We start from the raw sequence: 13096 nt of genomic DNA, 5'->3' as shown, positions 1-13096 counted from the left end.
TCTTCATTCTTCAAAGCAATCAGCTCATGGTCCACATCTTGTCCACACATATAAGCACTCACATCATCATCCTCAAGTGAAAAGCTCTCTACCCTGTCCTCCTTGGTAATGGTTTGTATAGAAGAATCATCAAAACAAATATCATTATAAAAAACATATTTTTCGTTGGCCAAAAGAATCTGCTTATCCTCCCATATGGGTGTGTTATCACACACATGTTCAACATCCACAACCACAACCAAGTCGTCACCAAAAGAGCATTCCAAATCACTTTCCACAACAGCATCGACATTTGATTGCAAGGATATCTCTTCCTCTACACAAATTAGCACATCCATCTCTTCATTCGGCATAATAACATCTTCAACTACCCCGCTTTCCAAGAACAATGGCTTCTCTTCAAGACCTGTCAAGCACTCCTTTTGCTTTGGCTTTTTAACCTGTATGGAATCCTCATTCGGACACCCTTTCAACCACGAAAAGAACCCTGACGGCTTATCAAGCATACATTTATTCACCTGCTTTGACCTTGAAGGCATTCCCTCCAGCAAAAAAGATTTGGCATCCTTTCCAGCATTAAAGAGATCCTCATGCACACCCTTTGAATGCATATCGAGCTCCGCCATCTTCTTCATCTTCCACTCCTTGTCCCTTGCAGTCTGCACAGCATCCTCAAACGTTTTGGGTTTCTTCCCTTCGACCTTGAGCTTCAACGCAGGAAGCAAACCACTTACAAACAATCCTTTCTTCACAAACATCGGGGGAGCCTCACTCCGCAAAGAAAAGCACCATCGATCCCACAACCCTGTGAACACATGCAAAAAATCATCCACGTTTTGTCCTTGTCCCTGTCGCAAATCATTGAATTCCTGCCATAGTACACTCGAGTCTTCAACTCGCTGGAACCGCTCCAAAAGAGCCTCTGTCAACCTGTCTAATGTCAAAACACTAGGTGGTACAGTCTTAGCTTCCTTTGCTTCAAAACCTTTGAGCCAATCTCTAGCATCACTCTTCAAAAAGATCCTCAAAAGTTTCAACACCTGCTCTTCATTATCAACAAGGTTGCTAATGCACGCAACCTCGAACCTCTCAAGAAAATCTGCTACATCTATCATTTTTATCCCCAAGCTTCACCTTCAAATCAAAGAAAAAAATGGAACACCTTCCTTCAATCTCTTACTCTGGGGCATATACCCTCGTAAGAGAAATCCCTGAGCTCTCCTCAATGGGAGCACCAAAAGAAATGTGAGGTGAAAAAAAGAAAAAAGAACCACTGCCTCTATAGCTCTTCACCTCCCAAACTTGGAAAATACAACACGAACGGGGGCACCACCAGCCCCACCGGCTGGAACACTTTCTCACGGTTCTCCACCCACCCACACCAAAAAGAACAGCCAAAACAGGGGCACCATAAACCAAGTAAATACCCAGCAACACATACACTTCCACCGTTTGCGTGACGAGGTAATCAAAGGCTGGCACAAAGTGCGCTGTGAGAGTGTAACCCGTGGACTACACCACCAAACACGTCAATCACGCCTTCTCTTGCAAATCAACACACACAAGATACCAACACAACAACATAACCAGACACATCACCAGTGTCTTTCATCTTTGATTTCCAATCAACACTTCATACAGCTTCTTCCGACACAAAAGCTTCACTCACACAACCTTCTCACATACACGACCCTCACATCAACACAAGGATGTATACTCACCCAGCTGTCCCCATTAATCTTGGCCAATCCCTCTCTCACCCTTCCTCAAAAACACATCACCTTTGCTCTCGAGCTGCCCTGAGATACCAACCGCAGCTAATCAGCAAAACACCCCACACATGAGCCCTCTCTCCCTCTCTGTGCTTCCAGCTTCTCCTTCAACTTCAGTCACTGCCAACAGCAGCCCTCTCTCACATCCAGCTCTTCTCTTCAGACGACTTGTAGTCGACGTGCCAAAACACCAACACCTTCTCTTCACTGCTTGCTGCTCGTTTCCGCTATCCCCAGTCCGTCAGTCGGCGCCCCCCAAGTCGCCGTCAGCTTCTCGTAGCCAATTCGCTTGTCCATCCCTCAAAGGCGGCTTCTTCACATCGTACCAGCCCCACTATCTCCCTCTGCAGCTATCACCAGGGCGACCCTCTTATACAAGGCGTCTTCGCCACCCTTCGCTACTCGCTGCAGCACCTTCAGCTCCCAAGCCGTCTTCTACAGGGCGGCTACTTTGTCTTCGGCGCCTGCTCGCTCCATCGAGAGCCACGTCTCTCCCTCTAGGCGTCCGCCTTTTCCACTTCAAAAACCCCGACTCGCCAGCCCATCAACCCTCGCTCCAGGCGGCAACACCACCGTTCTCTGTTGCCTTCACCCCTGTGGCTGCCTTCGCTACAGCTCTGCGCTGAATCACCAGGGCGACTCCCTGCCTGCTGGACGAGGCGGCAACACTCCCTTCGGTGCCTGCAGACTCACCAGAGCACCTTCACCACGACGAGGCGATCACCCGCGAGCCCTGCTCCAGCGGCCACCTCTCTCTTCACACGTCCCCCTGTCTGCAGAATCACCCTCAGCTTCGCCTCTCTCTCGCCAGCCTCCCCAAGTATCACCAGAGAGCGGCCCTATTTCTGCTTTACCCGACTCCACGTTTTCGAAGCGGCCACCTCACTGTTCGCCAACCTTCGAGATGGTCAAGCTGGCAGCGCACCAAGTCTCCACATGGCTATTCCCAAGCTGGCCATTTTGGTATATATATTATTTATTTATTTTTTCCTTTAAAGCCTCAATTATGGTCACCATCACCTCCTTATTGCCTTGCTTCACCTGGACATACGGCGCCCACGCTTCCAGTACAAGAGCTGCCCACACAAAAACCGGCCGCATCATAACTTACCAAACATGACAATTGCCATCGGTGCCCTGCATTTGGCAACCACCCGCACACCACACTGCTGCAATAAAAAACTTCCAAATCTCCAGCATCTGCTCCCAAAAAAAATGACACGCATACCAGCTCACTGCAAAACCACCTGCTCTATACATTTGCCAGGGCATTCAGGGCAAAGTTTATTCACACACCACGCATCCCGTATGTACACAGACTCAAAACACCTTTCAGATTTTTGCCCGACACCATGCTCTTATAATAGGTGATAGAAGAGTAGAAGAGGGAAATATGTAATTTGACACTGGAAAAAACCAGCGTGTGCTATGCATCCAATCCCATCGAGATCATTTTAAAGAAAAAAATTGGGAATTTATGAAAAAAGATCTTGTTGAGGATTTCAGAGCCATGTTGTACGAAGACATGGCAGCCTAGATGAAGAAGATTGCAGAATAGCAACAGGCTACTTATCGATGCGGGAAACACTGGTCTTTGCTATTCATCAAGATAACTGACTCTTTCCACTAGACAGATTTGAGGCTAAAGAAAAATTCAATGAAAATATAAAAGAGCCAATGCATTCGAGTGAAAAGGATAAAGACAGAAACAAGCATGACCAAGAAGGCTTTGGGAGTTCATGATCATACTCCGATATGGATTCAATAGAATCTGATTTGGAATTGTGGGGTGTACACCTGGTGATATGGAAGTTCTTCCAAGGTTGCATCCCTGGAAGAAACCCTCTAACCACTAACTTGCAAAGAATTGCCTTGGATTGAATGACTGGATCAATGATATTTAGCTCCCTTTCTGCCTGGGGTGAATAACTGTGTCCTGTGAAACTCTAGCCCGTGTATCTGATGTACCCATTCAATCCTGATCACATATTTTTTTATTAATCTCCTCGACTGGCTGATGCAAGGACGTGAAGAGCACCAGGCTCTTGCAAGCAAGACCTCGTTTGTAACAATCACTCTAGAATCCAAGCCCACTTTGTTATGTACCTGGACACTAATCTACGGACTAGGGATCTTCCAGTGGGGTTAGGGGGTCCTGAGATCGGGGATTAGCAAGCTTAATGGCTTTTTCATAGTAGGTTAGTTATGGTGTAGATGACATGGATGGTACATAGGGTTGCGCGTAGAAGGCCTTTTGCAAGCTTCGGTGGTATTGGACGCTGAAGTTGGGCATATGGGATTGTGTAGGAGCCCTAGTCTTGGCGGTTGTGGTTGGGAGGTGAGAAACATCCCCGATGGGCCATGCTTGACGATGTCAGACCAAACGATTGTAATAACTTATGAGCCTAGGTTTCACATATATAGGCCATTGGGCTTTATAATTAGTCCCAATGCTTTTACAAGCTTTTAACCCTATAATTACTTATAACCATGCCTCTACTTATAAGTCTCTTCCCGTGTTAGGGATATCCCTAAAAGGTGAATTTGGGCATATTTCTGGATTCATCTAGGTATATAATTCAGCCGTATTAGCGGACATGCAGATTTCACATTGTGAAGTTTTAGTCCGAGTTGTGGCCAGTTGATATTGTGCTTATTCTTTCTATCTATAGCGGTGCATTTTTCCTATCAACTACTTATTTGTTGTACTAATTCTTTCTATTTGCTACTTCCGTTAGTGCTAGGCTTCATTATGGTTGAGTTTGCCCTGCATCTCCAGAGGTTTGACAGAAACTCGGTATGAAGGGCTTTGTGTGAATATATGCTCTTATGTGTGTGTGTGTGTGTGTGGAGTGCGTGTGTGAGAGCATATCTTGATACAGAGTTCTACACCCACTATTGGGCACTGATGACGGTAGTGGGGATGTCGTAGTATCTAGTCCATACTATGCATAATGGAGTTGATAGTTAGTCTTGTAGGTTGACTACCATGAGTATATAACATGCATGTTCCTAAAAGGTGAATTTGGGCATGTTCTTGGATTCATCTAGGTATATATCTGAAGGCACAGGAACGGAACGGAATGGAAATGAAATGACAATACAAGTGCAAAACAATGATAACCAAGAGTACTCACATGTAGACCAAGAGAGCTTGATGTTGATTGATTGTCTAAGACTAGAAAGTACAATGCCTTTATAGGATAGGCACACACACTCTAAGTGTCACATGTATATGGGATAAATCCCAATATGCCACATGGCACTTACACAAAGACTAGACATAAAACTCACTTTAGACACACTAGAACACTCACTTTGACTTCATGTTCTAACACCCCCCGATGAAGGCAAGGTGAGAGACTACTGGAATGAGCCAAGAACAGAACATGGCAATGACGGACTACCAACCTCCAAGTTAGAACTAGACATAGTTCCCACACAATCTCAGAGGCAAGTGAGCATGGCTCAGAGGCTAGTGAGCATGGTAAAAATGACTCAGAGGCTCATCAAGCATGGCTCAGAGGCTCATCATGCATGGATGCATGAACAACTCAGAGGTCTAGACAACTGGAGCAACCTGAGATCCTATCAAAGCCAATACATGACTCCACAATACATCCCCCTCCTGACTCCATAACAGAATGGTGGGGAGTCAGACACGAAAAAACAGGAAAGATTACAACATTTTAGGAGGACAATCCAAGGCTGTGAACCTTTATTGACTCAACACACATGATTTATTTGCATTCATTTTAGGGGGACTCCCAAGGCAGAGTACCTTCAACACACTCAAAAAACAAAGTCAAGATCATCCGGTGCATAGACCTCTTCATCAAGAGAGAGATCTTGGATGTGAGCAGTGAGAGCATGATTTGGAGTAGAGGTGTCTGCATCGTCTTCGTCTTCGTTGGATATAGTCCCAACCAAGTTGGCATGGTCTTTAGATTGTTGTTTGGCCAGCTTCTGGAAGCAACGATCTTCGGTGTGACCAAGCTTTCCACAGTAAGTGCACTTGAAAGGTTTGAAGTTACCTTTCCCTTTAGGAAACCTCCCTTTAGAAAATAGTGCATTGGCGTCAGGAGTATCAATATGCCTTCTTTCATGATCAAGAAGCATAGCAACCATGTCATGGTAGCTCATGCTTGCCACTCTTAATGCTGGTATAATCTCCCGATACTTAGGAATTTCTTCAATGCTCGTGAGGAGCACCGCGACTTGGTCTTCATCCCCAACTGGGGCCTTCAACGCAGCAAGTTGAGTGATGAGAGACTCCATATGATTTAGATGAGCGAGAAGAGAGTCCTCATGCTTCATCTGGAGTTTGAAGAATTCTTGACGGAGGAAGACCTTAGAATTGATTACCTTATTGCCAAAGAGACCTTCAAACTTCTCCCATAATTCTTGAGCAGTGGAATCAAAGTCAAGATGATGAATAACTTCATCACCCAAACCCAAACCAATGAGAGAAAGGGCTTTGTCGTTTAAATTCTCCCAGTGTAGAATTTTCTTCTCATCCGATTGTGGCTTTTTATCCTTGCCACAAACAACATTCCACACCCCGTCTTTCATAAGGATAAGACGTAACTTTGTTTGCCATGTCGGAAAGTTCTTACCAGTGAACTTTTCAATGAAGGCACTTGTTTTCGAGGACTCCATGGCAATCAACTTGCAAGTAGCAAATTCAGATGAAGCAGGGCAGCGGCCTGTTGAAGATAAAGCAGGGCAGCGGCTTCATAAATTCGTGGGCAGCTCCATCATCACGAACAGATCAGCATCAATTCAGGACAGCAATGTGGGGCAGCTCCTGCATTGTCTCGAACAGAAAATTACGGGCAGCAGCTGGGCAGAGTGGCGGCCTGAACAGGAGCGGCAGCAGGACAGCAGAGTGTGGCGGCCTGAACAGAAGCGGCAGCAACAAACGGCTTGTTGCAGAAATTCGTGGACAGCAGCAACGGCCTGTTGGAGAAGACGCGCAGGAATGTGGCGGCCTGGATTCAGGGCAGAATCGGGGCAGAATATGGCGGGCAAATCTGCAGCAATAGAGGCGGCCTGATGGAGCAAAACGTGGAGCAGAAATCGGGGCAGCCACTTGGAGAAGACGGGCAGCAGGTAGTAGAGGTCTTCAAGATGGAGGAGAGCATACTCTCTTGCACTTAGAGAAAGAGAGAGAGGGCATGGCTTCTCTTTTTGGCCTCCCTCTCCTCAATCTCTAGGAGCAAAGGAGCAGTGGCTCTGATACCACATGAAGGCACAGGAACGGAACGGAATGGAAATGAAATGACAATACAAGTGCAAAACAATGATAACCAAGAGTACTCACATGTAGACCAAGAGAGCTTGATGTTGATTGATTGTCTAAGACTAGAAAGTACAATGCCTTTATAGGATAGGCACACACACTCTAAGTGTCACATGTATATGGGATAAATCCCAATATGCCACATGGCACTTACACAAAGACTAGACATAAAACTCACTTTAGACACACTAGAACACTCACTTTGACTTCATGTTCTAACAATATCTCCTCACTAAGCGCCCCATGTCCAGTCTTGAGCCTGACACTAGTTTAGCTCTTGGACGTAACACCTCTAGGAACATGTAGTGTCATCAACAAGGTTGGAGTCCATCAGATCCTCTCGTCTTAATGGCATCTGCAATCCTCAAATCGTGCTCGTGGGATCGGTGAAATTTAACAGCAAACAGGCAAGATGTTTTTGGAACATGACAAAAGCTCTGGTTTACATTGTTTGTGGTGCGCCTTGGCTCTTGGACTTTTTAGATTGAAGATAGATTAGGTGGACGGAGAAAAAATGTTCAAGTATAGGGTGCAAGATGGTGTGTGTTCTGAGCGACTATCAGTGCAGTGTGCCCGTGAAGGGGTAACCTGTTTTTTGTTCATTCTAGGAACATTACCATATTTGTGGTCATGACTTTCCTATGTTTTATTTTTGTGAATGTTTCTTGCAGACAAGCCTGCCTGCAAGACAGTTGATGAATGGACTACTGCAAAAAGACCCAGGAAGCAGGCTTGGGTCTGAAGGTGGAGCCAATGAGATTAAGAAGCACCCATTTTTCCACGGCATCAATTGGACCCTAATTCGTTGCATGGTTTGTAAATTTCTTCTAGTTTCTCTTGAATTTTTTCCCCAAATTTAGAACCCAGTTATTGGTTTTGTACCATTCTTCCACTTGTATGTAATTAAGTGATTGTGGCCCAGAATGGTTCACCAGACTGGATGTGGATCTGCACAAACATACATGCATAGATACATATTTGTATGACTGTATGTATGCATGTGTAAATGGATACATACGCATGTACATACTATGTTATTTATGTGGTACACATCTGTGTGTGTACGTATGTATGAAAGTGTGTGCATGTGATATATGTATGACATATATACATTATATGTACACATGCTGTGTATCTGTGTGTACGGGTGTTAAAGTGATACTTCATTGTCTGTCTGTGTGTGTGTGTGTGTGTTCAGAGTGCAAACATGCGTGAGTTTTTGTATGAACAATATCTTTCTTTCATGCAGAAACCTCCTTCACTGGACAATCTGATGCCTTTTCCTGGAAGTGAGCTAGAGGGTGACGGCGATGAAGATTTGGAATGGGATGATTTTGAGGCTGGGAACCCCATTGAATATTTTTGATCGGATGGTATGGCTCATTTTTAGGAGCTCTGTACAACATATGGGCAGAGCTGTAATGAGGTGATTCCTGTCAGCATGTAGCAGAATTTTTTTATCGTGAAGAGACGGGAAGAGGTCTATGAATGCCATTTTGAAGCAGATCAGTTTGTTTTTTTTTCTTGGTGTGTGTGTTTGGCTCTGTAATTCAGGACAAGAGAAACAGTCTACACAGAAACAATACCTAAGATGATGCTTCTTAGGGACTGCACACATTTGACATGCTGGCTGCAGCTGTCAATATTTGACAAGGGGTGGGGTTCACATTACTCTCATCGGCTGTCAATTGTGAACTTGTCCCACCACCCATCAAACTGTGATGTGTGTAGTCTCTTAGCTACGATGGCGATGACGTAGAATAAATGTCAATCCCTTGTCATTTGTTCAATTGTTGCTCCAAGAGTTTTTTTTTTTTTTCGTACACACCCGGGGCCCACTCAAGTGGGTGGAGCCGATAGAGTACACAGGAGGGTGAAACTTCACACACTTGTACAGGTAAGAAGGAGGGTTGCTTGGAAAGCTCTATACAAGGTTTTTTTTTTTTGGCTGTGCTAAAAGGGATCACGGGGTGGTTGGAACTTCGGGTATACAAATGCTCACATGGTGACTGTTTCTACAAGATGGGTACAAGGGCATATTCTTCTACCATCCCCAATAATTACACACCAAAGGTTGAGAGAGAGAGAGAGAGAGAGAGAGAGAGAGAGAGAGAGAGAGAGCATATATTGATGTAGAATGAGTGATGTGCTTAGGGTCTTGTAAGAGGGCACACCAAATGTTGCGTTTGTGAATGGAGAGAGAGTCTCCTTACATCTTAAAAAAAATAATGGTGGATTTGTGCTTAACTTTTAAAAGTTTTAACTCGAATTGAGATGAGGGGCAATGAGGGAAGAGTTTTCCCATCGATAAAAGGCAGGGAACAGGGTGAGAGCTCGTGTAGGAGGCTTGGATTGTGGCAACATGTGGGAATTATTTGTCGCGCAGCTCGAGGACTTGCCATACACCCGAGTCCATCCGGCAACCTACCTGATCTTTAGCAATTAGCAATCCATGTTCAACAACTTGGCTTAGCTTGGTCTTTAGCCTACCTGATCTTTCTTGTATCATGTTGTGTAAGGTACACGTGTACCCATCTCACCTGAGCAGTGGCTTTCCCCTCTTCTTTCGAGCATTTGGAAGTGGAAGGAAGCTCCTTTGCGCGACTGTTGCCAACCATGTGCTTATGGTTTCATATGGTATATTACTTTGTGTTGGGCGCTGTTTAGGACATGCCGTAGATAGGTGTACTGGTTGATTAGGAACTTTTATTGGGCAGGCATGCAAAGGTAACTTTGAGAGTCATTGACTCAACCATACCCTCGACAATAGATAAATACAATTCTAGAAGAACAGCATAAATTTAAAATGTGTTACTTGGAATACCACATTTAAAACGTCATTAATAAATTTATAACAATATATTTTTTGTATTATTTCCATTCAAGTTGTGTATGAAGCCATCAACTTTCCATATATTATATTGTTTAGATTCAAAGTATTTTTTTTTTTCAAAAAAGGGCTGTTGAATTATGAAAAGAGAGGGGCAATTACAGGGGCCACGTGTCCTTGAAGACGCGTGGACATGCAAGATACGAAAAAGGAAAATACAGTGGGATCCGAGGACGGCCAGCCACTTGGCGCACACCAGGCACGTGGCTAAGGAAGCCATGAGAGCAGATTCAAAGTATTTTGCATGCCTAGCCATTGCTTATTATTAAGCCAATTTAGTCTCCTTGAATTTTGGATTATAGTCAAGGACCTGGACGTGCGCGCACACATAGAGACAATATACACGCGCGTGCGCGCGCGCGCGCACACACACACACGTGATACAATATCACCAAGTAGTTCAATTTAGTCTCCTTGAATTTTGGATTATAGTCAATGACCTGCACGTGCGCGCGCGCACACAGAATATATATATATATATATATATATTTTGATCACTATCTTCAAAATTTCTCATCTCACATTTTGATTATTGTTGTCCCTTGTAGTTTCATCCTTAATCCTCACATTTATATTGTTTTGAGGCTAGATATTTCCATTACTCTCTAGTTGTACATGGCCACGGCTTATAATGAGATTAACGCAAGTGAAACACTGTTTAGAAAAACTAACAGGTTACATGTTTTAGGGTCTCCATAAATAATAATCCATTCTTCTTTGTGCACCCTTTCAAAGAGAGTATCCAAACCTTGCCATAATGAAAACTCATATTTATATTGTCATGTAGGGAGTTGGTCAACTGCTTCAAGCTGCGTGCATATATTCAAATAAACATTAGTTGTGAGTTATACGATAAATTTTTTTTTTCTTAAAAGATTATTGAACATCAAGTTAGAGCCTCAATATCGATATATGAAATCAACTTTAAGGCTTAGCTACTTGATGTCTAATGTTAAACATGAAGATGAGAGCTCTAAATTGACATCAAGAAACAAGTGAAAGCCTTGGGCATATGTTAGGTCACAGTTGATGTCAAACATCAACTGTGAGATCTAGGGATTTATGTATGCTAAAGGCTTTACGTATGCATACCTCAGGCCCTAGAGAGCTCACGATTAATGTTAGACATCAACTCCTAGTTTAAAATACAACACATGACAATGGATTTCCAAGAAGGCTTGATGTCCAACATTAATTTCAAGCTTCAACTTGATTTACTAAGAGCTTAGAGTTGATGTTGGACATCAACTCTGAGATCTCAAGTTGATAGTTGACATCAAGTTGAAGCTTGAAATTGATGTTTGATATCAAGTCTAAGTCTAGCTTTATCCAAGGCTGTAACTTTTTTAGATTTTTTTCCTTTTGTATAAGCGAAGGTAATGATTTTGATACCATTCAAATTTGGCCTTGGAATTTTTTTTAAATGTAATGTATATGAAATATGGTATAAAAAAGAATGAAATATTTGAGGAATCTTTGTGATCTTGATAAAAACAGTTACCTGGCCATTTTATGGAGCTCGACATTTGATGTAGTTGTGTTGTGTAGTTTCACTCGAGGCTTATATTCTCGAAGGTCAGTTGATATCCAGTGGAAATGCATACTATTTCTTGAATAGAATGATACTTTAGACTACATATTAGAGGTTTTAATGACACCAGGAAGGCCTCAAATTGCATATAATTTCAGAACAACAGAGGTATTTTCACTTTACAAGAATGACGTGCTGAATGCATCTGAGAAGTGCACAAGCTACTCTTACTTCACTAGGAGCCATTTCAACAATGTATCTATCCCTAGAAAAGTTAGAATGGGTATGTGAAATGCATGTGCAGATTTGAAAATCTATAGAAAGAATGCCAATGATCCAGTCAAAATTTTGATTTTTGTGAAGGTTGCATTGCAAATGCATAGAAAAAATCAAGCATATGAGAGAAACAAGGCAATTAATTGTAGGAAGACGTGTTTTAGATCTCTTGAAAAGTACATTGTCTTGGTCATCAATGATATGGATCAAAAGAAATTCAGCTTCCACCAATCTCGCAACAACAAGCCTCCGCTTGATTAGTGTACACTCAAAATGTCTTATTGTAACAATGCTATTAAATGTGCTAAGCATGCCTAGATCCACCAGATGAACAAAGACAAGGTGGATATTCACACCAATCACCAATTTCTATCTCTAAAAAGGACAGGAGGAGACGACTAAAAAGGGTAGGCAAGTGTGAGTCAATGGTCTTGATTCAGGATGGTTCTGACAAACAAAGGGACAATAGAAACATAGTAATAGTCTCAAAATAAACGGACCTAGAAAGGTCAATAATCCCAAAGGGAATTGGAGAATATCCTAACATAGAAAAAGAAAATGAAACACTCAAGACTATTAAGGGGTTGATTAGAGAAGCCCTAGAAAAAACGAGTAAAAGCTAAAAAGTAATAAAACTTAAGATAACCAAGTGTTTGATTAGAGAATCCCAATAAAACCCTTGAGATAGTATACCTTAGAGAAAATTTGAGTTGAAGAAGAGAATTGGGCTTTTTGGAGCCAATTTGAGAACAAGGGGATGAGCAAGATCTAAGCTCAATGAACAAGTCAGAAGATCACCTCATGATAAGAAGAATGTTTGAAACAATGGAGGAGGTGTACGCTCCTAGATCCAAAATTGGGATCACCCATCTTGTAAGGGATAATGAGGTAACATACAGACCATGCGATGTAGCTAGCCTAACATTATTCTTGTCATCAGAGGTGAAAATAGGTATTAGACCCTTGCTTTATAATAGTAATACTGCCTTCTTGTTGTGGAGAGAGATAAAAGAATGGGTTGAAGGAATTTTAGAACCACGGGTTAAACTAGGACATGAACTAACAGTCAAAACCCCATGCATCTAAGGGAAGAGACTAGAGGGAAGAGAGTAACACCCCTAAATTCATACAAATTCTAGTGAACCAATTGGGGCATTACTATAAAGAGGCAATCAAAACACTGAGCGATCATAACCTAGCGAGACATAAAACCAACGAGCAATGGAAACTAAGCTACTTTGTTTTTGGCTATTTGAATTTACCATTGTCAATGCCAGGATTGGAGAGTAATGATAGGTTTTGGGTGTCATTGATCATACTATGCT

The 13096-nt window shown here is 42.8% G+C and overlaps 1 protein-coding gene across 3 annotated transcripts in view; it reads left to right on the top strand.

Annotated features, from left to right (window-relative positions):
- Positions 1-8866, top strand: part of LOC147616662 (phototropin-2-like) — a 28731-nt gene extending 19865 nt beyond the window's left edge. For all 3 annotated transcript variants that reach the window (XM_086777729.1, XM_086777727.1, XM_086777730.1), the window contains exons 22-23: positions 7746-7886; positions 8324-8866. In XM_086777729.1, coding sequence (XP_086633855.1) covers positions 7746-7886; positions 8324-8440 — 258 coding nt within the window. In that variant the 3' untranslated portion in view covers positions 8441-8866. The remainder of the gene's footprint in view (positions 1-7745; positions 7887-8323) is intronic.
- The last annotated feature ends 4230 nt before the right edge of the window (positions 8867-13096 follow it).

Source organism: Cibotium barometz, chromosome 38, assembly GCF_041138505.1.
Source record: "Cibotium barometz isolate CiBa-2024 chromosome 38, ASM4113850v1, whole genome shotgun sequence".
NCBI classification, from domain to species: Eukaryota; Viridiplantae; Streptophyta; class Polypodiopsida; order Cyatheales; family Cibotiaceae; genus Cibotium; species Cibotium barometz.
The sequence above is the reverse complement of the archived record's forward strand: the minus strand, read 5'-3'. Positions and strand labels throughout refer to the sequence as shown.